We start from the raw sequence: 24,415 nt of genomic DNA, 5'->3' as shown, positions 1-24,415 counted from the left end.
CAATTAATAAATTTATCTATGAATTTAGATTATTCAATAACATTATCAATAATATTTGTTTTGTTAGTATTATTCTTCTTTATAATCTTCATGGCCTTAATTCTAACCAAAATTATCCTCTGAAGCTCTTTCCTTAACAAGCTCTGATAGCTAACCATACTTAGCTTCTAATTTTTATCTGATAACCTCAATTAATTCAAGCTCCTAGTTTCTGGCATTAGTTGCAGAATCATATTCTTTTTTGAATGATGTACACATACTTTTTTTAATTTATAAAATAATAAAAATTTATTTAAAATGACTTAAAAAAATATTTTATAAGTTTATTTGTTATAAAAAAATTTTATTTATTTTTACTTTTAAGCTGCATCCAAAAGCTAGGTATTTCTTTGAAGCTTTGCTTGAGCTGTTGTAAAGATAGCTGACTAATTGTTTATGCATTGATTGAGCTTGACCAGTTCAGCTTAGAGGTCTTTTTAAGATTTCTAAAGAGTGTATAAGAAATCTTCAGTTCTTGATTTGTTTGTGTTATATTGTTCAATGGCAGATTACTCAGATTCTTGTAAATTTTAAAAATCAACTTCTAAACTAGCTCTGAAGTCTCTCAAAAGACTCATTACATTATTTATTAAAGCTTCATCAGCTATTAATTTTTTAGTAGCTAGCTGAGCTAACGCAGTCATTACTGGAGTAAGTTTGTGTACTTTTTTAATTTAAATTGCATGTACAAGCATCCTGTTAGCATGGCTGGCTAATTACACAAAACTAGCTTCACCGCTCCAGATTTCTGACAGAATTTCTATTGCTTCGTCAGCTGCTTCAGCATTGTAGCTATAGGCTTATGCTGCCTTTTAGAAATCATCAGCTTATTATTCTCTAGTAGCAATAATTTATGATAAATAATTTTGAGTTTCTTAAACTTGATTATTAACTGTATCAAGATCTGATTAAGCACGAGCATTTTGATTTTTGCAAGAATCTAAAGCTGTTTATGCCTTCTTAACAGCATCAGAAGCAGATTCAATTTCTTTTTCTCTGAAATCAATTTCATCAACACATTCTTTAGACTACCTGTCATACAAATTATTTTAATTTAATTATTCATCCAAAATAGAATCTTTATAATCATCAACAAGTTTAAATATTTCTTGTATTGGAGCCTTTACTCCCATTTTACTTTCAATATTGGTCATCATTTAAACTAATGAAATTTTCTTCTTTAAAGATGGGTATTTATCACTTATACTCGTACATTATATCCCAATTAAAAGTGATAAACAAATGATAGTAAATAATCTCATCTTATTATTATTGTTTGCTTGATAAAACCAAATACTATTTCTTATCGTTTTAATTAATTTTTATCCAATTTAAGTAATTAAGTAATTTGATTCGTTTTTGTTAATATCAATTTTTAACACTTACTTTCCTTTCCTTCATTCTACTTCAAATCATATTTCAGTGCTAAAATTCAACTCGTTTTTAATTTTTGAAGCTACGCCTTTACAACCAATTAACAAATATTAAGATAAATAAGCATATTAAAAAATAATATTTTTATATTTTTTGCAATTTTATAAATGAAAGTATTTAACAACTCTATAAAATGTAAATTTTAATGAATATTTAAAAACAAAATATTTTTAAATATTAATTATTATAATTGAAAATAGTAAATTTTTGAAACTACCAACTAGTATTGCTAATTCTATTTATTTTCTATATAATGAGAATTTAGCTTAAAACTAGTTTTTATAACATTATTAAAATAAAATATCTCTAAAAGAAATATTTTTTAAATAATATTCACGATAGTAATATTTCTATTTTATTTATTAAAATAATTGAATCGATTTTGTTAGTAGATATATTGAAGCTTCAGTAATATTTTTAAGAATATCTCTAAAATGCCTATTTCAATGACTAATTTTAATTACTTATTATTTTGATAAATTTTAATGCTAAGAATTTTTTATATGTGACTGATTCTCTCATACGACTGGATTTAGTTTAGGCTAAATCTACTCTATATTATAATTTAATTTAAAAATAGCTTAAAGAGAGTTAATCGAAGGTGTCTCTAATCCCAACATGCAGCTTCTGATCCTTTAATTCAATACATTATCTTGATACTTTCCTTTATCTTAAGATAAAAATTTTTCCAATTATTCTTTTTTAAAGTTAGGATCTAAATCAATTTTATTCAGTATTTCAAGATGATTAAGTTATTATTATTTATTGGTTAAATGTAGAATTTTTTTTTATTTTATAGTTTTATCTAAAATTTGCATTTAGACATTGATTTATTATTAGTTTGAAGGTTTATTTTTATATTTTTCATTTTAATCCTCTGATATAATAACCTATAAATCATTTTTAATAATATTATCATTTAATTTGCTTTGCCTTTCTTAGTATTTTGTAAAAATATTAAAACTTGTACTATCATCAACTTTTTTGCTTTCATCTCCCTTTAATGTTAAATCAATGTTATCTTTATTTTCATTCACTTTCATATCTGTAGAGGCATTTTAAAGTATATCACAACCACACATCTAAATGGCAGCATATTGCTCTGGGCTAACTAGCATTTTTAAAAGAAGTTTCATCTTTAATAATTCTTTGTGCATTTCGTAGATGTTCATTTCATTATTTGTTTGCTTTATTAAATTTTCAAGAGTAATTTGTTCCTCGGTTTTGTCTTTTCTCTTCTAACAAATTGATGGCAAATAAAATATTGAAAATCTGTTTTTATTTTATTTTAAATAAAAAATAAATTAAATATTTTTTAAGGTTTAAAATAAATCTAAAAGATAAATTTTGAAGGTGATTCATTTTGTTTTTACTTTTACCATTTGGACAAATTAAAATAATTTTGAATATTTTTTTTGTAGTTTGTGTTTTCAACTTTTTCATTTATCTTAATAACATTCTGAGCTGAATCGTTTAATGTATTTTAAGAGTTATATTAATCCTCGTCTTATGGACAAAGCTTTTTTGCTGTCTTTTTATAGTAAAATTTCAATTAAATTTATATCAAGTCAATCATAAATCCTGTTTCTGATATAATTCTAGCTATATTGCCCAATACTAAAAGCAATGATATAGTTGTCCAAGCTTCAGAAAGAACTTAAGTTATTGGAACAAATTAAATTGTTTCGTATTTAATAGGTTTATCTAACTTAATTTCAGTAGAAATAGGATTAATCTAGTCTGGATTAGTACTTAATGGGATATAGTAGTTTTCGTTTAAAAAGTTATAGAAGTAAGTTTTTGTACTTGAGTATTGTATTATAATACCTTAAATAATTTATATATTTGTTAGCTGAAGCTACATAACATTGTTTAAGATTTCATGAGGCTTGGGAAATAAGTCTTAAATGTAAAAAGTATTAATGTCTTAATTTTTATGAAGATTATAAATGTCTGTTTCTAATAAAATTTGAAAATTATTATTTTAATCATATAAATAAGAATTAGCTTCTATCAAAGAAGCACATCTGTAACCTTAATTTACTTAATTTTGTTAGCAATAATTGAAATCTATTTTTAATGATGTATTTTTATATTCACTCTGCTCTAATTGAATAGGCTAATTTGTATTTTATTTACCAAAACAATAGTAAAATCCTGATTTGATTCCTACTTATTTTTCTAAGGCTTAATTGTAGCACTCTTCAGCAAGATATTATTAAACAACTTTATGGTTAGATATTACACTGAGAGAAATAGTAAAATATTAAATTTTATTTCTCATTTCATTTTGTAAAAGAGTTTCATTTTCATTAAAAATTAAAATTTTTATATTATTTAATTTTAAATCAAATAATTTCTCTGTTGGTGAGTAAGAAGTGTAATCATTTTACTTTGGTTAATATGATCCATTCACATAATTTTAAAACAAATAAACAGCGTATGCTAAACACAGTAAAACAATCACAATTGAAAACAAACCACCAATAATAGTTTATCTTTTATTACTACCATTTAGAACTTTTTATTGATAAGTAGGAGCAAAAATATCAAATACTTTAAGATCTTTTAGGCTTAGCATTTTTATGGTATATTTTACTTTATTTTTTGAATTCTTAATTAATTTATTTATTACTGAGTGAGTAATTAAGGTTTAATACAATTAAATGTGCTTAATTATTAAAAATATCTCAATTTATAAATATTCTTAGGTCTTTAAATTATTAATAAAGGAAATTTTATTTCATAATAATTTTTAATCATAAGATAATAAACATATATTTGCTAATAAACTAATTTGAAGTTTAATAAGATAATATTAATTAATGTAATGTAATTATTTATTTATATGAACTTAAAATGCAAAAATCAGAAGAAATATTCTAAGTACAAAAACCTTTTAATAAAAAAAATTATATTTTGTATATGTACCTAAATAAAAATAAATAAGGTACAAAACATTTATTAAGGTACTTAACAAAAGAGATTTAAATTTTATGAAGCTTAAAAGCTTCAAATAGTTATAAAACAGTGTAGAAAAATTTCATATATTTGCTTTATAATAAATGAATGATATTAGATTACTTTATTCAAATATCTTCTATAAAATAACAATTACTTTCATGACCACAAAAAAATCTATATATTAATTTGATAAATATATACTTATTAAATCTTTTTTTAACAAATAGGCGGTAAATAAGTCATTTAGGAATCTTTAATTACAAAAAAAGATTAGTTAAATAAATTAAAACTAATAAATAAATCTTAAAAGATATGCGTTCCACAAGATAACAATCTAATAAAACCTAAGTTTTAGAATACTTAAATAAAACAGCAGAGGAGTGTCGATAACTCACAAAACTGAATTTGTCATTTAGAAGCAAGAACATCAGCGATGATTCTCTTAATAAGATATGCTAAGAATTGAAACAGTGCAAAAATTTAGAGTATCTAAAATTAGATTTGCTTTAAAATAAAATAACTAGTAAAGGAATTCTTTACTTTGACTCGTTATGGAAAGCTTTACCTAATCTTAAAATACTTAATTTTAATATTTAGAATAATAATATTAAAGATGCAGGATTAGCTGCTTTGATGAAAGGCTTAGAGTAAATTAAGAAGCTGGAAGATCTTACTATAGAGTTAACAAACACAAATATAAGCAAATCAGGAAATGAACAGCTATTTAAACACTTAGGAAATTTGCAAAATATGATTAAGTTAAATCTTCATTGTGGATATAATGTTTAGTGTGGATTAAGCTAGAGTATTTAAAAATCACTTTCTAAATTAACTAAACTTAAAGAAGTTTATTTTGATATTTATGAAAGTTGTCTAGAAAACCAAGATATTAAATATTTGTCTGAAGCTTTTGCAAATTGCACTTCTTTGTTAGTGCTTAGTTTAAATCTATAAGGAAATTTTATCAGTAAGATAGGTGCAGAGTAATTTTCAGAGGTATTGAAGAAGTTTAAGAATCTCTAAAAGTTGGTATTGTACTTGGATGGAAATATGTTTGAGGATAGTGGATTATCCAGTTTAGGAAATAGCTTAGCACAATTACAAAGCTTGTCTGTGATTAAATTTGATTTATATAATAATAAAATTACAGATGAAGGATTAATAGATTTTACTTCAAGTTTAACTATGTGTAAACAACTTAAAGGTATAGATATTTTTATGGTAAGAAATGACTTGACTTCAAAAGGAATGCAAATCTTATTTGAGAAATTGCATTAAATACCTAAATTACTAAGTTTAAGCCTAGGATTTTCATCAAAAAGTATCGATGAGCACACAATTAAGCCTTTAGTCAGTTTTATAAAGGATAATAAAAACTTAATTGAATTAAAATTAACTTTAAGAGAAGAAAACATAAAACAAGATATGGCCTAACTTCTCTAATAAGTAATAACATAAAATAAATAATTAATAAAAATTGATTTTGATTCTATACAATACTTTTATAATTCTAAATACATCTAAAACTTTAAGAGAAAAATGACAAATTTAGTGGTTTTTGGCTAATATTACGATGGTTATTGATTTATATTCCAAAACCATTTATTTTGCAAATTAATAATCTTAATTTCTAAAATAAATATTTTGAAGTTCATAATTTTAGTTAAATTAAGCTAATCAATATCATAATGTTATTTTAAATATGCTATCAATTATTTTTATAGTTTATTATTTGTATTATGTTTAAAATTTATAACTATCATTAAATTTACAATTTTAATTAAAATTAGTTCCAAAAAAATTATTTTAAATTTTCTGTCAATTTTTTATAGTAATTAATTTTTAGTTTTAGTTTTATTGAATATTTTACAATTACCATTGAATTAATTATTTTAATTCAAATTAGTTTAAAAATATTATTTTAAATTTGCTTTTAATATTTTAAAAGTTTATTTTACAACATAATTTACAGTTATCATGGAATTTTTTTATCTTAATTTAAATGAGTTAAAATATGTCAGTAAAAACAATTTGTTTAAAAAATATAATAAATCAAAAAGAAGAATTTATTTAAATTACATTCAATCAAATTTATAAAATTGTGTTTTTATAAAAATTCAGAAATATAGTTTTTTAGGCTTTTTCTTAAAAGTTTTTAATTACTCAAATTATTATTTTCTAAAAATTTAAGACTTTATGTTAACACATCTTTGAGATTTAATTAAGTTTTAAAGAACTTTTAGGCTTCTTATTTGAAATATGTCAGATAAAGTGGTTATTATAAAAATTTAATTTCATATTCTCAAAATATTTTTTAGAAATCTTAAATTACTTTTTGAGCACTTTATATTAATTAAGTTAAGCAGAATAATCTATGAAAAATTAGAATTAATCAATTTACTAAAACATTCTATTCCATAAATTAATTATTTAAAAAATAAACATATTTTTGTTATTAAATTTTACAATGTTTTTTAGGTTAGTTTTCAAAAATATGTTTAAATTATGTTTTAATTTTCATGTTTTTTGAATCATAATTTATTAAGACTTCGGAAATAATTAATATTGGTTGTTTCTTTTTTTTTTCTTCCAAAATACTTGTAGAATTTTATAGACAATAATTTCATAAATAATTTAATATTTACTAAATCGGGGTTTAAAATAGTTCATATAATTTTTTATGAATTTTTACAAATTTTTTAGGTCTGTCAAATGAGATTTCTAACTGGAAAATTGGAGTTTTATCTTTATAGCCATTTTTAAGTATTTATATTTGAGTATTTTAAAAGAAATTTTAAGCTTTAAAAACTGAGCTGAGTAGATTACTTACAATAAAAATACATTTGAACATGTCAAGTTAATTAAAATAAATCTATTGATCATTAATCAATGAAATTGATTATAAGAATAAAGTTATTTAGGCTTCAAGCATAACTATTGTACTTTTTGTTATTGTATTAAACATTTCCAATAAATTATTAGAACTTATAATTGTTTGGTCAAGTAATTTGTAATTTAAAAAGTAATTATAGATGACTGAAAAGCTTGAAATAATTCAAAGAATAATGTTTTCAAGGATGAATTTTATAAATATTGTTGATATTAGTAATTTTTTTAATAAATTATACATAACAAATAGTAGGCTCTACATTTAGTATTAAAAGCAACAAATTAAGATATTTATTTTAAAGGAAGAGGCAAACACAAAAAGGAAGTTCTTAGAGATAAATAAATCTTATACTTCCAATGTTTGATCATCAAAGTGATTATATTAATAGAGGTAGCACTACCAGAAGAAATTTTCTCTCTATAGAAAACGGGGGTGAAGATAGAAACTATTCTTAAGGTGCCCATTCCCCTACAACTTTAGATTTAAGAAAATTAAACTTTTTTGACAGAAACTCGATTTCAGATGGAAATCTGGGATTTAAAAAATAAAGAAAGGATTAAAAAAATAGAGATAATAATGAAAACCAATTAAGTTAGTATTTATAAAGCTCTGAAAGGAAAAAAGATAAGAGCAACGCAGATGACGATGAGGATAATTCTAGCAGTTAAGATTATAGTGATGAAAAATAAGATGTAGCTTAAGAAGATGTTTAGCACCCATAAACAAAAGAGAGGAGAAATGGATATATGATAGAACATAAAAAAAGCAAATTTAATGACTTAATATTCTAAATTCGCCTAAAGAATCAAGTTAAAAGATTAGCTAACTCGATAAATACAAGAATGTTTAAGAATTTAAGTCATATGTAGTATAAAATGATAGGAGATAATTCATCTGATAGAACGTATACTAAACACTTTTCATATACTGATAATGGCTCTTCTCAAGGAGACTAAGATTATAGGGATCGTAAAAATAGTATTATTACAAAATTTATGAAACAAATTGATATATTTTTGCCTGCATTCAATCCAAGAAGCATTCTGAAAGTTTATCTCGAAATTCTTAATTTGGTTTCTATTTTATTGATATTTTTCTTCATGAGTATTATTATTAGCTTCAAAATGAATATCGATGACTTAGTGCCACATATAGTAATTGAAATCTCATTTGGTTTGATATTTGTTAACTCATTTGTAAATTTAAATACAGGCTATTATGAGGATATGAAACTCTCAAAAGATCGATAATAAATGTTTTCTATTTATTTAAAAACTCATTTTTATGTAGATATTAGTAGCTTTATTTCTATTCTTATGCTATTAATTTTCGATAAAACAAGCTTTCTTTAAGCGAGTTCTAGTGATTAAAATGCATATAATGTTTAAGTCAGTGATTTAGGTACATTGTTTAGATGGATAGTATTTATACCATTCATTTTTAAATTAAGAGATTTTTCTAAATTTATGATTGCCTTCGAAGAAAAAATTATATTTTAAAAGCAGGAGTAAAATATTATTTAGCTCATTAAGCTCTTTGCAAGTATAATACTAATTGATCACTTTATGGCTTGTATTTGGATTTGTGTATCAAAATTAAGTTATAATATAGATTCAAGCTGGTAAACTAAGAGAGGATGCTAAGATGATGTTTGGTTTCGCTAATACACTCTTGCCTTTTATTATTCTACTGTAACCATGACAACGGTTGGTAATAATAATTTGATTTTATTTGTGATTGTAAAATTAGAAAAAAAATAAATATCTAATTTAACCATTAGGCTACGGTGATATAGTTCCAACTAATGAAACAGAGACTTTGGTTGCAATTTTCATGATGTTATTTTCAAGTGGTGTCTTTGGTTTTACCTTGAACTAAATAGGTATGATTTTTACTGAAATGTATTCAGAAGTAAAAGAAGCAAGAAGAAAAATGAAAATTATTAATATTCATATGGAGAAGAGAAAGGTAAAGCATCCATTAAGAATGCAAATAAGACAATATTTAGAGTAAATTATTTATTTATTTAATAATGCGCATATTTTTTATTCTATTGAAAATTTTGTCATTTCTAAGAAAATCCTTCAAAGCGAAAATACAAAAAAAAATTATATTTAAATTTTTGCATGGATTTTTTTGGTAATCGAAAGTATGTTATTTAATAATTTTTACATTTTTAGTACCTTATGATTAATTAATATTTAAAATAAATTAGCTACATATGGAAAGAAAACAGTGAGCAGATTTAAATGGAAAGTGCTTAAATTATTGAACAGCTGAATGATAGTCTTAAAAAAGAGCTATAATTACATTAGAATGAAAAAATTATTAATTATTTCTCAAAGCACTTTAGTGAAGCTTTTATCTCAAAGGCATTCAGTTTAATTAAAGAAGTACAATGCAAGCCTCAGTAATTGATTTATAAAGGTGGCTCTACTGATAATTTAAGTCTATATTTGATCGAGAAAGGAAAAGTAGAAGTTTATTACAAAACAAAAGCTCAAAAAAATACTCCATCAAAGCACTAAATAATTCATGTATAATAATTTTTTTTACACTTTCCTTAAAATAATAGTTTAATAAATAATCAATTTTATTAATTTTTATAGGAAATTTAAGAGGGATAGCTGTTTGGAATAACACAATTTTATACAGGTCTTCCTAGAGACCTTAATATAAGAGCAATTGGTTTTGTCAGTTTGTTAAAAATAAGCAGAGATGAATTTATCAATTTACTAGAGTAGTTTCCTGATGACAAAGAAGCTTTCTGCTATATTAGAGATAGTTTAATTTTTTATTAAGATGGCTATAAATCATCAAGCTAATGCCCTTCATGTGGCAGCTTTAAACATAATATCCTTAACTGTGGATATTTACATTACGAGCCAAATATAGAAAAAACTTGTCTGAGATATAACTACATACCTCCTAAGCAAAAATAAATTGAAAGAAGAAAATATATAAGATAAAAAGACATTGAAGAGTATGCAAATAAAACAACAAAGGAAGAAACTGAGGAATCATTTAGAAAAAGAGGCAAATTACAAACTCGATATGATCTGCCTCAGCACATGGAGTAGCTGTATCTAGACTAGTTTGAGTTAATTGAAGAATATGAAATGAAGTATCTCCACTATAACTTTGATTTTACTTTCATGGCATCTTAGAAGGAGCAAAAAGAATGGGCTGAAAACAAAGATAAAGAAGAATATTAAGACGATAATGTTGACAATAATAATTTTATCAGTAAATTGCAAGAAGAAAGTTCAAAAAATATCTAAAATATAAACAAATAACTAAGCTAGTCTTAGGATTAATCAGCTATGGTTCAATATGATTAAGTTACAGATTTTGAAAAATAAACATCAATTATCTAATTTGAGAGAGAAAACTCAGGCTCAAACTACTCACCTTTGCAGAAAAAGAACTCTATTGTTTCTCCTACTAAAAGGGGGCATATGAGGGAAAGGGAATTTAGCTTAGATTAAAAACCTAAAACCTAGGTTCCATAAGTTTAATTTAAAGGTCCAAGAAGACTTTCTAATTAAGCTCCTGTGAATTCTCCTTCAACTCGTAATAATCAGAGACCAAAATCAATAATATTTTCAGATGCCTTCGAGAAATAATATACCCCTTCTGACTTTTCAAGGTTGTCAAATGAAAATAAGCAAGGATTGCAAGATAATTAATAAACCAATGGAAATAATATTAATTAACAAAATACTGTCACCTTTAATTTACCAAATGGTAAAGTTGCTACTTTGTATAGGGTTTAAGAAGAACCTATTTTACCTACGTTGCAAATGTAGAAAATAGTATCAGCTGACCAAGCTAGCAGCTATTTTCATCAGCCATTTATAACTAATTAAATAAACTCTTCTCACAATATACCATAGCCAAATTCTTCTACTAGAAATACAGAGAAAAATAGCACATCAATAAAGAGAGCTTTATCTATAAAAATGAAAAGTTTTTCTAATCATATTATGAAACACTTGGAAAAATTAATTTAGAAAAACAAATAACCAAATGAAATTTAAAAAGCATTGACAATAGATGAGACAGATGAATAGTATGGCCTCACTTAAATATTTAGGCATTTCGATAAACAAAAAAATTTCTTTGTATACTTCCCGCTAAACAATTTGAGCTACTTACTGATGAAGTTGGAAACAAAAAGCTAAATTGGCAAAAAATTCTATCTCGATATTCTTTAGTAAAAGAAAAAATAGCCTTTACATTAGAACTCGTCACAGACTCTTTTCAGAAATAAATATGAAAAATTAAGAATTAAAACTGATAAAGTATAAAATAAAGGTTCAAGAGGCAATTCTATGTACACAAGTAAGAGAACAGTTGAGTAACCAGATCATGTAAATGTAAATGATCAGGAATAAGCTAAAAATAATTTAATCCATAATAGAAAATCTGCCTTCTTTGAAAAATTCTAGATAGAGTCTCCTGTAACTTCATTAACCGACAATTAATTCAATCTACTATCAGCAAAATAAGCAAATAATTAAAAGCTTTCATTCAATTTCTTAAAAAATGAAGTTCAATCATAACAAGAAATAATTTTTGATTCAAATCCTTAAATATACAGTTCTCAAGAACCAGGAGAGCTGTCTCCAAATGTTATAGAATTAGATTAAGAATAGGCTGCTCCTGACTATGAAAATATCCACAAGCTATAATTTAGAGCTAAAAAAACTTATAAGAGTCCGCTCAGCTGAATAAGCACAGCAACTGTATTTAGACTTTTTTCAGATTATTATAAAATAAAAAATATAACCTTAATGGGATATATTATAATTAGCCAACTTTATACTACCTTAGAACATTAAAATTAATATAAAATTATTAACTGTTAACTTCTCAATATTTATAATTAATACTATTTCAATTCTATGAAAATTCTCAAATTTAGTAAAATTCCATTTTAATTTTGTCTATGTATAACTTAATATAAAAATATAAATTCAAATTTTTCTTTATATTTTTATTTTAATATTTTATGGTCAATAAATTTTGGTTTGTTTTAGAATATTATTTTGTGGGAATTCAAGATAAATTATTTTAATCTATTAAAAATACAATAATAGAATGACTTGTTTATATTTATTTTACCTTATTTACTTCATTTTAGCATGTTTTTTTAATCTTAAAGTTGAATCAAAAATTTATTATTTTCTTATTTACTCCATTTATTTCTGAATTTTTTGGTTCTTTAATTTAATTTTTATGGTCTTTATTACATTTAATTATAATCAAAAGCTAGAAAAAAAAAAGTATCAAAGGCTAATTTAAACTTCATGTTCTATTCATAACCAAACTCAAAAAAAAAAAAAAATTGTAATAATTTCTTAATGTTTGATAGTAAAAGAGATAATTCATTCTTACTCAACATATTTGCGAAGATAAATTAAAGGATAATTTTTTGCTATCAAATGTAAATGGCAGTTTTATAAATAAATTTTTGTCCTTGGTGAAAAGTTATATTTTTTGAGTCTAATTAATAAATAAATAAATAAATGAATTTTTATTTACAGTTGGGGGTACATAAATATTTATTTATGTACCTGAATTATATATGGAATGTAAGAAAACTTCAAAATATATTTGTTAAAATACCCGAAATTATGTTTTTTCTTGCTTGTTTGCATTAGATTTTGAGTTTTTTTTTGAGGATTATTCAATAGAATATAATATAAATTAAAAGGAATAAATTATATAAAAGTCATGCGATTTTAAAAAGTTTGATTAAAATAAATACGAAGCAAAAAATAAATAATAATAAATTAATTTGATTTATAATTATTAAGTAGTAGGGTTATTTTCATAAGCTGATAAGTTTTAAAACAAGACATTTAATCTATAAAAAACTATTAGTTTTAGCAAGCATAATGACATGTAACTAAATAATTTTATTAAAAATGTTTTTAAGGACACAAATATGTTATCAAATTAAAATAAATTTATCATAATTATATAAAAAACACATATTATTTGCTTAAAAATTAATACTTAATGAATGAAACTATTTTTATAAAATAGCTATTTTTGATAGCGCTCTTAATTTTGTGTAAGAGAGAGAAGAACCTGTAGATTTTATAGATATTTTCTTTGATTATGAGTCTAAGAAAGAGGATTTAGGTATTTTTGATGATATTTTATAGAACAAGCATTAAGCAAAGAAGCTAAGCCCTTTAAAATAAAAGAATTTAAGTAGTTCTTACATGAATAATAGTAATTCAAATAGTATGTCAGCAACTATAGATTATATTAGCAACAAATCCTAAAGTTTTATTAATTAATTGCCAAGCAGTAATAAAAATTAAAGCACAGGTAGACAATTAAAATCCTCTAAGTTATCTCCTCTTAAACATGACTTTTAGTCTCCATAAAGTAGACTTACCAACAGTCTTTCTATCTATTAAAATGGATCATAAAGCTTCAAAAATCTGAAATAATCTATTGATGCAGTTAATTCTGTCAAACAATAGCAATAATTCTTCAATAAGGAGTTTTTAAATGAGTATATAAACAAAGAGCAATAAAAATAATAGCAAATATATGAAAGTTAAGCTTAGTAAAATGGTGAAAAGGGTGACATCGATGATATGTATAAGAATCCCCTTTTTAAAAATAATTTAAATAGACTACGTTTACAGCAAATAGAATTTTATCCAAGCCCTCCATAAAAGAGTAAAGTAAATTCGAATCACTAAAACCAAAGCAATCATTAAACAAGCCAATTTAATGAACCAACATAAAGCTAAATGCTATATGATATGTTTGATTAAAATCATCCCTATTCATTAAAGCAAGGAAATAATTTTTTAAAAGAACACTTTAACTTGTAAATTAAAAATGTACCTGATCCTCGTAAGAAGTGGGTTGTAAGAAAAATTAACAAATAACCAGGCAATAATACATAAACTAGCAGTTAACAAAGGGAAGAAAAAAATACAAAGTTTTCATAAAACTAAAGTCTGTTCACTAACAACGAAAATTAATAACTTTCTACTTAAACTGATGAGAGTAATGCCTTTGAGATGGTGTAAAAGTCTGTTTAAGGCACAAGAGATTAAATGATAATTAAATCTTTAAATCCGTAATTTCCTAATAAAAATAATTTCTTTCAAACAGGATTTGATTTTAATTAGTAAAACAACGAAAAGAATGGCTTTATTAATCTAAATAATCTCATGATATCTATCAACTCACCAACTTTTTATTTCAATTAAGACTAATTTTTTAATTAAAATTTTTCTCCCAAAACAGCACCAAGCTAATCTCGTAAAGACAAAGCATTTTAAATAAAGAAATTTTAGCCCTAAACGGCATCATTAAATACAAAATCTGAATATAACAAAGCATTTTTTAAAGAGCCAGTACCTTAAAATAATGTCCTTATGAGGTAAAAGTTAAATAAAGTAAAATCAGATCATTATTTTAGTAAGTAAAAGTAAAACTAGCTTTTTGATGATAATATCAGTAATAATAACTAAAATATTCATGAATCATCTAAATTGTAAATGAAATTAAAAAAATAAAATCTTGCTTCTAAGCTTTTTAAATAAGAAAACTAAAACAGCCAAAACGATATAAATGGTTTCTTACCCTTTGCTTTAGAATAATTAATAGACAATAATCCAAAAGTACTTCCTTTATATTGCCTCAATTTCAGCCGAGCTTTAGAAAAAAGGTTACTTTTAAATAGTTTAGGAGTTTGATTGGTTATTTAAGTAAAAACAATAAAAGTTCAAACCAAAATACGAATTTAAATAATTAATTATATATCCTATTAAATCAAATAAAAAATTATAATTTGATGAAAAATTTTAATAAAAATAATAAATAAAACATCCTTTTTTAGTTAAATTTTATAAGTAGCTAATCAATCAATAAACCAACTAATCAATCTATTAATCTATCAATAATTTTGGAAATTAAGTTAATATATCTTTGCTAATTTTGATTTAAATACTGAACTCTCCAAAACATAAAATTTATGTAAATTAATGTACATCCAAACAAAAAAATGTATGGTTTTTCCTTTAACTTATTAGTATATTCGTATCCAATTTTGTATTATCAATCTATATTGAATATTATCTGAATAAATTTCTGTAGTTTTTCACAACACTTATCTATTTAAAACTTTGTTTATTAAACTTTAATACTGTTGGGAATCAAAAATAACATTTTTGAAAATTAAAAAAAATATTTTTAAATTTATTTGTTGCTGTTTTAGAGATTAAATAAGAAGTTTTTTAAGTGATTTTAAAAAGTTAAACATGATAAATACAATTCAATTTGAATGATTTTGAATTTATTTTAGAAGATTGTTTATTTAATCAAAGGGATATTAAATAGTCTATTTTATAAATAATTAATTAATTTTAAATTAGAAAATTTTGTCAAGCTAAGTTTAGAAGCAATTACATTTATTATCCATTTACTGTTACATATGAAAGTATATAAGGACAATAAAATGATTTTTTTGTTATTTTTGAAATCTTAATAAAGGTATTTTTTGATTAGATGTTTAATCAGTATTTTAAAGGATTTTCTTGAGCTCTTTCTTCATCTCCGAAGTTATAATTAATAGTGACGTCGTCGTATTTGGTGGGATTGAGATCTTCTTCGCTGTTGCTCTTTTGTAAGTAAGCAGAGTTGTAGGGTAAATATTCATATCTGTGTTGTTAAGCAAGATGGAGTTACTTTTTAGCATGATCAATATTAGTAGCTAATTCGGATTTAGTCAAGTTTCTAACAAAACTAAAATATTATTTTATAAAATATAGTTATTACAATAACTAATGTATTAATTAATTTACGTGCAAGGATTACCAGCCCATAAAGTACCAGCAGGGATTAATCTACCAGGAGGTACAACAGAGTTAGCAGCAATCATAGCTCCCTTTTCAATTCTAGCACCTTCGAGGATGACACAACCTTAGCCAATAACAACTTCGTCTTGAATGGTGCAACTGTAAATAGTAGACTTGCTACCAATAATAACATAGTGACCTATTTTATATTTAATGTTAAATGACATGCTTAATTGAATATGCTTGGATATAAACTGTCAATTTGATAGTTATCTAAAGTAAATTAGTGAAAATTTTACCAATATCAACAGAGGCAGGTTAGCCAGTGGGGAGAGAACCAGCAGTGTGGATTACGACATTTTCACCAATGCTAACATTATTACCAATTCTAAAATTTATTAAATTATAAATTGTTACTTATTGAAATTTAAAATATCATTGCAGTCATTTATATATAAATTGCATAGAGAGTTTAAGAGAGAAATTAAAATTTTTGGCTATTGATCTAATATTTATGTATTTGTTAAAATATCAATTAATGAATGAATGAATGCAAGGAAAAACTCTGATAATTATGCTGAAATTGAATTTATTACTGAACAGCGTTAACATCACCTCTAATTACACTATTGTACCTAAACATTGATAAAAAAGATTAGTTAAGTTTTGCTCATATATATAAAAGCTAAATTCTCTATATATTTATTTTATTGTACCAGACAGTAGTTTCGTTTCCAATAGTAACTTCACCTATGACAGTGGAATTAGGAGCGATGTAAGATTGATATCCAATTTGAGGATGTAAGTCATAGAGACTCATAAGACTTCTATGCTTAGAAATATTTTCGCCATATTTAGTAGCAGTGGAAATCTCACTTCCAGTAGCTATTTTATACACATTAAATGATTAATAAAACGTTTGATATCAATTAAGGTATCTAATGCGCTATCCAAATTTCAACTTTATTTTAATACAATATTCTTTTAAAAACATGATGCTAAAAGCTTGTATTTTATCTTTTTTATCATATTTAAATTTAAATCGCTATCATGAAGTGAGCGCTGCCTTAAAAATGTATGCTTAATATAACTAACCTTAACGAATTTTCTAAATAAGACCAGACTTGGTTAAAGCTCTAAATAATTTCATTTAATCTTGCTTAGTAGCTACTTAGATAAATTATTATTGTTCTTGCTTTCTAATTAAATTATTTATATATTTATAAGCATAAAGATAATGATTGATATATATTTCCTTTATTTTCCAAAATAAATCAATCACATTTTATTTAATATTCAATTCATTTCTTTTCTCTTTATTTTATTTTTACTTTCGTTTAAAGATATTGCTATATGCAATCTATCTATCTAGCTATCTATTAATAAATCTATCATCTATCCCTATTCATTTCTATGTAAAACATAATATACAAATATCATTCAATAAATTAAATTAGTAAACAATATATATATATGCACTCATACATCTATCAAAAATATTGTTTATCTAGTCAATATTTATTTAATATTATAACAATATCTTATTAAAATATCATTTAAGAATATTTCATTTTTTAATTTCTAACGAGTTTGTTTTAAATTAAAATGTTTTTTTTTTAAACAAGAAGGAAAATTTAAATTTTATAGAAATTTATGCAAGATATTTGAAATTTATAAATAAATTTATTATAGACAAAAGAAATTATTGGTATTGATTTCAAATAATATATTAAACAGTGAATGTAAATTATAAAATATACAAATTATCATTTTATAGTTTTAAGCTAAACAAAACAGTAATAAATCAATTAAAATTGCTTTGAATTCTATAATAGACGCTTGGCTTTATCCACCAATAATTTAAGAGCAAGAAAATAGTTATGAAATTTATAAAGAATTTTAAATTTAATTGAATTTAATTGCCTTGAATTAGAATAATACTAATTCATTTTTTGATTTGAGATAAATATATTTAGCGATTGACAAAACTTTTTTCTATGCAAATCAAACCGAAAACAAAACTAAAAGCTCTAGGATGTAAAAAGATATCTAATATTGACCCTTAGATATTAAATGAATAATCAGTGCTGCTTTTTTAAGACCCTCACCCATAAAATGTTAGAAAAAATCATGGTGCTTAATTTTTTTAAAACTTTGTTGATGAAGTATAAGCCAAATATGACAAAGCTAAATGGTCGGAAGATAAATATTTAGTGTTGATTCAAATAGACCCAATACAAACAGAAGAGTACGACTTAAATCTCATTACCACTGCTTTTGAAGCTTTTTATTTAAACATGAATATTGTTTAACTATAAGAAAGATTAACTTTATTAAAAGAAAATGATGATTATTTTCTAATAAATAATACATACAATATAAAAGAACCAATTAAAAGCTTTAAAAATGCTGATGGTGAAAAAATTAATTTGAGTTCCAGTTAAATTATTAAAACTTAAAGATTATTGTTAAAACTCTTTTTAAAAAATAATGATCCTTCTATATCTGGCTGTTAACTCACAACCTAAAATTTGTTTTCAAGTATTAGCTTCATTGATCACCCTATAGTTTTAGAATGCGTACCAGATAATATAATTACTGGAAGAGCTCAAGGGTATTAAATTAATTTGTTATTGTTATAAATAAATCATTTAAACTCATTTATAATTATAGTTACTAAGGTGCTGTTATTGGAGTGAAAGATTGTGTGCAAAGAGAAATTATAACAACAGCTCTACACGAGTGTCTTCATATTTTATCTGTTCATCACTGTATTTGGTGGGATTGTATTATGAATTTTAGTTATGAATATAGTGAATACTTTTCAAGTGGAGGATCAATACATTTATGTCCAAGCTGCTTATCTAAAGTTAAATATTAGCTTGATTTTGATATTCTTGAAAGGTATAGAAGGCTGTGTCGATTTTTTACTCTATGTGGCTATACTGATGATTTAAAATTTGTTTAATAAATTATGAATACCTTCTGATATTTTAATTGTTGTATAACATACAAAAAATTAATTAAAAATTATCAAAAAGATGTTTTTAAAATTTATGTTTTCTTTTCATGTTGTATTAATTTTAAAGATTTTTAAGAGATACTTTGAAAATGTTTTTTTTAATTACAAAATCAGATTTAGAATAAATATGTTAAAATCAGTATGTATTTCAAAAACTAAAATATGATGTGATTCTAGCTAATTTATCAAATTTTAATATATTTGTTTTTTTTTTTTAATTAATTCAATTTTAAAATTAAAATTTAGAAATTGTTTATGAACACAAAATTTTGGATTAAACACATCTATTTTTTATTAGATTATAACAAAATTTAGCGCAAAAAATAATTTGATTTTTGAATAAAAATCTTAACAAAAATTTTCAGACATAAATAAATTAATAATATCCAAAAAAAACTAGTATTGTTGCTAAGTAAATCCTTCAAAGATTAATAAAAAACAAACAAAAATAATAAGACATAACATAATAGAATAGTATAAAATAAATTTAGATAAGTCCAAACTGAGTTTCTGAAAACTATTTTATCTTTGAAATACAAAATTTTAAGTGAAAGCTAGCTTTGTCGAATTTATTCCATTAAAATTTAATAACATCAAATCCAGCAAAAACACAATCAAGTAGATTCTAACAACAACCAAATAAAGAATAGGATCAAATAAGTAATAAAAACTCACATACAGCATTCCCTTATATCTAGAACAATTTCTAAAATACAAATAAAAAGCTATGAATATTTTAAGAGAGAGATAACTAAATAACAGGTAACAAATTAACAGCTACAACCCTTAGTATGAAATATTTTAGAGAAATTTCTAATACTAGCAAGAGAATATCTTCCCCTCCACACATAGCAACAGGCATTTCAATGATTAAAACTAATTCAAAGTGAGTAATAATACATCTTTCAAATTCTTTTCTGAGTAAAAATTGTAAAGAGATGCAATTTAGGCAGAAATAGAAAAATAGAAAAGGTTCTGTTATTCCGAATAGCTACCTAGAATTAATGTATACGACGAAAACAATGATAGTGTTAAGTTTTCCCATATTAAACATCAAGAAAAGGTATAAAAACAACTGAATTCTAGCATTAGTAGCATTCAAAATAATGATTTGAGCTAACAAAAAGGTACTTTTGATAAAAATAGCTCAGCTAATACCAGTATGTCTAGCAGTCTTAGCTAAAATCTTAATAAAGGTCCTTTAAAAAGCATTATGAAAAACAATAAAAATTATTTGAACAGCCTAGAAGAAAGGTCTTAAAGTGACTCAAACTCCAATAGTCCAGACCAATATTCATATTCTTCAAATAATACTGAAGATTTTATCAGGCATCATCCTGAATTTTACAAAGGAACCTTCAAAAGATAGATTTGGGAGATAACTAAAGTAATTGTGCTTATAGTTTCTGTATTGATAGCATTCATTTACCTATGTTCAAGTATTTACAAAGCTTACACTTTCTATGGTAACATTGAAGAAAGAAATTAAAGAATTAAAGAATTATATATGAAAAATGAATTTTTTGCTCCTTAAACTAATGAATAAAATTCTTAAAATGGTAATATCTACTTTTAAACTATGCAAGAAATCGAATCTGAGTTAATATATAAGAAAGCAAGTAAGCTTTATGATAGAATCTTAACTCAAATATAGGTGATTTATTTTTCTTTTTTTTAATTTTACCAAACATGTTTTTTTTTTTTTTAAATAGCAAGAAAAAAAAATGCTCAGAAATATTTTAGTTTCAGACATTCTTAATGATCACCCAAAGGATTTTAGCGAAATATTTGAACAAGTAATTAAATTGATTTAATTTATTAGCTAATTTATTTAAAGATTTGTGAATTTAATTAATTATTTTTTATTCAAGCTACAAAAAATTAGATAGCAAAAGGATTAAATAGTAGAGCTAATTCAAGACAATGGGTTATATATGTGGATTTTAAAATGAAATAAATTATTGAATAAAATGAGAATTGTGTTTATTAAATAAATAACTATATAAATAATATATAAAACTAATATAATTGTATGCTTAAAAAATTAAATCAAATTTTGTTTATATAAATAAATGTATGTAAAAACTTCATATTGTAAATTTAGTTATCATACTTACTTTACTTACTAACTAATTAATTAATTAAAAAACCTCAAAGCTTCGAAAACACTTTTATTATCTATTTATTTTTCAAACAACAGAATCTTCTTATATATCATTATAATTTAATTGATTTCTGACAGAAAAAATTATTATGTCTAGCTACTTTGTACTTTCAGGTAAAAGAATATAAAATAAAAATAGACCGATCAATTTTGAGAATCTTCCTAAATATTTTCCATTAGAATAATAAAAGAATTATAATGATTAATTTTATTATACGGAATATCACAATTTTTTTATATAAATCTTATTGAACAAAAAATTTTTTGTCAAAAAAAAAACTAAAGGAGTATTTCCTTCTCATATCATTTTAAATATTCTTTCTTTTTGCAATCATATTAACAATTTACTATTTCTATTAAGTTTGAAATTAGTTTGTAATACTTAAATGATACTATGAGAGAGGTATGTAAAATACTAAATAGGAACACCATATTTTTTTATGACTGTAAAAAGGAAATATAAATAAGTTTTAAATACTAACAAAGTATTTAAATATTTTATACATATAAAATATATAATAGATATTTAATATTTATTACTGGTATTTTATTATAAATTTATATATTTTATTCAAACAAGGAAAATATCTCCAAACTAGGATGGTACGTGGAAACAAGCAGGTGAGACATAGGTGGGTCTCCAGCATGAGTAGTCGATGTCACCATTGAAGGCATAATCGATTCTGAAGAAATTACCTTTTAAGTGATAAGCTTGTTGGGTTCCAGTAACGAGCTTGACAGGAATCTAGGCATTAGCCTTATAACCGAAATCAGCAATTTATGCAGAATAGAAAATTCCAGTTTCATTGCATGGAATAAGGCTATCACTGATTCCTGAGCATGAGTTGTTAGTGTTAGTGATGTTGGCAGCAAACAAAGCACCTTGAGGGTTGACTTCAACCTAATTTAAGTTAAATTAAAATAAATATTAAAAATGTTATTTGATAACAAACTATGAATATTAATTTATTTTTCATCCATTCATTTATTATTAGATATTGTTTTTTCAATAAGAATTAGGAATTTAAAATATAATAAAATGTGTTGAAATAATTTACTTCAAGATATTCTGTCAAGTAATTTTCAGGAGTACCCAAAAAGACTTCTACAACATCTTAGTTGTAAAGGGGATCGTTGCATTAGGTGTAGTTAGAAATCATTTGAGTGTCAGCTACGTTCCATGTAATGTCAATAATTTCAAAGTTTCTGTGGCAAATTTACACAGTAGTTGAAATATCAGAAACACCAGTACCATTTTAATAATAGAAGTAGGGAATGAATCCAACAATTCTATCCTATTATTCAATATCGCTTTCCATATCGGGAGGGCATGCAGCAACAACCAACTAATTTTAGCTAGCTTGGAATAATGAATTTCTTAAAAAGGTGTTAGCGCAATTGGCTAAGCAAAGGGCAAGTAAGACAACAAGTAATTTTTTCATTTTGATATATTTTTATCTAATTTATTCAATAATTAATTATTATGCTTTTTTTCTTTATAAGAACTAAAGCTTTTATAGTGATTGAATCACTTTCTTTTAATTATATAATAAAGAATTTTTTTATTTCAATTTATTGTTTTTTGATATTAATTCTTCACTTTTTCTTTGATAGTAATATGAAGAGAATTTAGTCTTATCACAATCAAATTTGCTTTGCCATGAACACTCTATAACTAAGAAAGAAAAAAAGTTTTTTTTGATAAAATACAAACAAAATCTTACTTACTTTCTTGCCAAAAAAAACAAACAAAATTAATTAGCTGTCTTGTAAATCCATTTCGAATTTTTAGGATACATTTATACTTGCATTCAAATATTGTTATTAGAGCTATCTAGTCAAAAAGGATTTTTCAAATAAAAAAGATTAATTTATTTAAGATTTTTTTAAGCACATTTTTGAGGAAAATTGTATAAATTTTGCATCAACAATCTTTTGTAAATGAATTATTTGAAATAAGAAAAATAAATAAAAAATAATTCTACATTTCAGCAAACTTTTAATTAAAATAAAAAAATATTTTCTATAATAAAAGAGTGTTTGATTCTTCTTTTTTTAAAGATAATCTTTAAATTTATGATTTAGACATACTTTTAACTGGATAAATTCTGTCAAACTTTAAAGAATATGTATTTAATTTGTCTACTTAATAAAAGAAATAAGCTATATTTTTGTCAAAATAATATGAAATTATTTGGATAAAATCTTAAAATAATAGTTTTTAATTTTCTTGCAAATGATTTATTGATTTTTTTTAAATTTTAGTTTACTCTGATTTTTTTTTATTTGCACTTAAAATATACTTTAAATTTGAAAAAGAAAAATCATAATTTAATAAAAAAAAATTTATTTAAGTTTGTTTTGTTTATGTTAAAATTATTCTAACCATATAAATTAGATGAATTAAAAAGAATTTTATAATATTTATAGATACAATTAATTCATACTTTATTTAGTAAAAACTTAATAAAATAATTACTCAACTTAATAACTAAGTTTTTTTACATCTAAAGATTTTATTTATTCAAAAATAGGTATTAATATTGCTTAGTTATTCTTCACAACACTAGTTCTATTTTTAATCTTTTTAAAAATGAAACATGTTTTGAATATTCAAAGAAATTTACTTTAAATTTTATAATTTATATGAGAGAAATATTTAGTTTATTTCTTTTAAAAAAACTAAAATATTCTTCACACATTATATTTTATCTATACTTCTTCCTTCATTTGCTTAACAATTTATTGATAAATTGCGTATTAAATAATTATATTCAAAAATGCATATTTATTTATAAATAGACTAAAAAAATCAAATTTATCTTAAAATTTATTACATTAAATGTTCAAATTTACTAACATTTAATTCAAATTTTTTATTTTATAGCATTATAAATATCAATAAGTTAATTTAGATTATAAATTTTAAATAAAGTGATACTGACTGATAGATACAATTTACTTTTTGAATCTTATAAATACTTATAAAAGCCTTTAAATGTAAAAAATGTATGACATTTGCAAAAATAAATGTAAACAAAGCTTAAAATTTTAATTTGATTTTT

At 23.2% G+C, this 24,415-nt stretch overlaps 9 protein-coding genes across 9 annotated transcripts; 5 read left to right on the top strand and 4 right to left on the bottom strand. All coding sequences in view use genetic code 6, as the record gives it.

The window, feature by feature from the left end:
* Positions 1-45: 45 nt before the first annotated feature.
* On the bottom strand, positions 46-1,301 carry TTHERM_01005060 (hypothetical protein; the record flags this gene model as incomplete). Its single annotated transcript, XM_001010326.4, has 2 exons — positions 46-259; positions 358-1,301. 2 exons carry the CDS (start codon positions 1,299-1,301, stop codon positions 46-48), a joined length of 1,158 nt encoding a protein of 385 aa, XP_001010326.4.
* Positions 1,302-1,568: 267 nt separating this feature from the next.
* Positions 1,569-4,173, bottom strand: TTHERM_01005050 (transmembrane protein, putative). The gene is made up of 2 exons (XM_001010325.3): positions 2,847-4,173; positions 1,569-2,745 (listed from the first exon to the last, which is right to left on the bottom strand). Exons 1-2 carry the CDS (start codon positions 4,052-4,054, stop codon positions 1,992-1,994), a joined length of 1,962 nt encoding a protein of 653 aa, XP_001010325.1. The 5' UTR covers positions 4,055-4,173; the 3' UTR covers positions 1,569-1,991.
* A 576-nt stretch (positions 4,174-4,749) lies between these two features.
* TTHERM_01005040 (kinase domain protein) lies at positions 4,750-6,021 on the top strand (the record flags this gene model as incomplete). Its single annotated transcript, XM_001010324.1, has 1 exon — positions 4,750-6,021. One exon carries the CDS (start codon positions 4,750-4,752, stop codon positions 6,019-6,021), a length of 1,272 nt encoding a protein of 423 aa, XP_001010324.1.
* A 1,662-nt stretch (positions 6,022-7,683) lies between these two features.
* TTHERM_01005020 (cyclic nucleotide-binding domain protein) lies at positions 7,684-12,060 on the top strand (the record flags this gene model as incomplete). Its single annotated transcript, XM_001010322.2, has 4 exons — positions 7,684-9,037; positions 9,108-9,336; positions 9,543-9,864; positions 9,937-12,060. 4 exons carry the CDS (start codon positions 7,684-7,686, stop codon positions 12,058-12,060), a joined length of 4,029 nt encoding a protein of 1,342 aa, XP_001010322.2.
* Positions 12,061-13,230: 1,170 nt separating this feature from the next.
* TTHERM_001005019 (cyclic nucleotide-binding domain protein) lies at positions 13,231-15,063 on the top strand (the record flags this gene model as incomplete). Its single annotated transcript, XM_012796169.1, has 2 exons — positions 13,231-13,237; positions 13,382-15,063. The coding sequence occupies 2 exons, from the start codon at positions 13,231-13,233 to the stop codon at positions 15,061-15,063; spliced, it is 1,689 nt and encodes a 562-aa protein (XP_012651623.1).
* Positions 15,064-15,882: 819 nt separating this feature from the next.
* On the bottom strand, positions 15,883-17,314 carry TTHERM_01005010 (gamma-carbonic anhydrase; the record flags this gene model as incomplete). Its single annotated transcript, XM_001010321.3, has 6 exons — positions 15,883-16,111; positions 16,171-16,363; positions 16,464-16,552; positions 16,761-16,799; positions 16,881-17,049; positions 17,260-17,314. 6 exons carry the CDS (start codon positions 17,312-17,314, stop codon positions 15,883-15,885), a joined length of 774 nt encoding a protein of 257 aa, XP_001010321.2.
* An 847-nt stretch (positions 17,315-18,161) lies between these two features.
* TTHERM_01005000 (hypothetical protein) lies at positions 18,162-19,153 on the top strand (the record flags this gene model as incomplete). Its single annotated transcript, XM_001010320.1, has 2 exons — positions 18,162-18,778; positions 18,838-19,153. The coding sequence occupies 2 exons, from the start codon at positions 18,162-18,164 to the stop codon at positions 19,151-19,153; spliced, it is 933 nt and encodes a 310-aa protein (XP_001010320.1).
* Positions 19,154-19,913: 760 nt separating this feature from the next.
* On the top strand, positions 19,914-21,138 carry TTHERM_01004990 (transmembrane protein, putative; the record flags this gene model as incomplete). Its single annotated transcript, XM_001010319.3, has 3 exons — positions 19,914-20,840; positions 20,899-20,982; positions 21,058-21,138. The coding sequence occupies 3 exons, from the start codon at positions 19,914-19,916 to the stop codon at positions 21,136-21,138; spliced, it is 1,092 nt and encodes a 363-aa protein (XP_001010319.2).
* Positions 21,139-21,921: 783 nt separating this feature from the next.
* TTHERM_01004980 (hypothetical protein) lies at positions 21,922-22,879 on the bottom strand (the record flags this gene model as incomplete). Its single annotated transcript, XM_001010318.4, has 2 exons — positions 22,409-22,879; positions 21,922-22,251 (listed from the first exon to the last, which is right to left on the bottom strand). The coding sequence occupies exons 1-2, from the start codon at positions 22,790-22,792 to the stop codon at positions 21,922-21,924; spliced, it is 714 nt and encodes a 237-aa protein (XP_001010318.3). The 5' UTR covers positions 22,793-22,879.
* Between the last annotated feature and the right edge of the window lie 1,536 nt (positions 22,880-24,415).

Source organism: Tetrahymena thermophila (assembly GCF_000189635.1).
Source record: "Tetrahymena thermophila SB210 genomic scaffold scf_8254757, whole genome shotgun sequence".
Taxonomy (NCBI): domain Eukaryota; phylum Ciliophora; class Oligohymenophorea; order Hymenostomatida; family Tetrahymenidae; genus Tetrahymena; species Tetrahymena thermophila.
The sequence above is the reverse complement of the archived record's forward strand: the minus strand, read 5'-3'. Positions and strand labels throughout refer to the sequence as shown.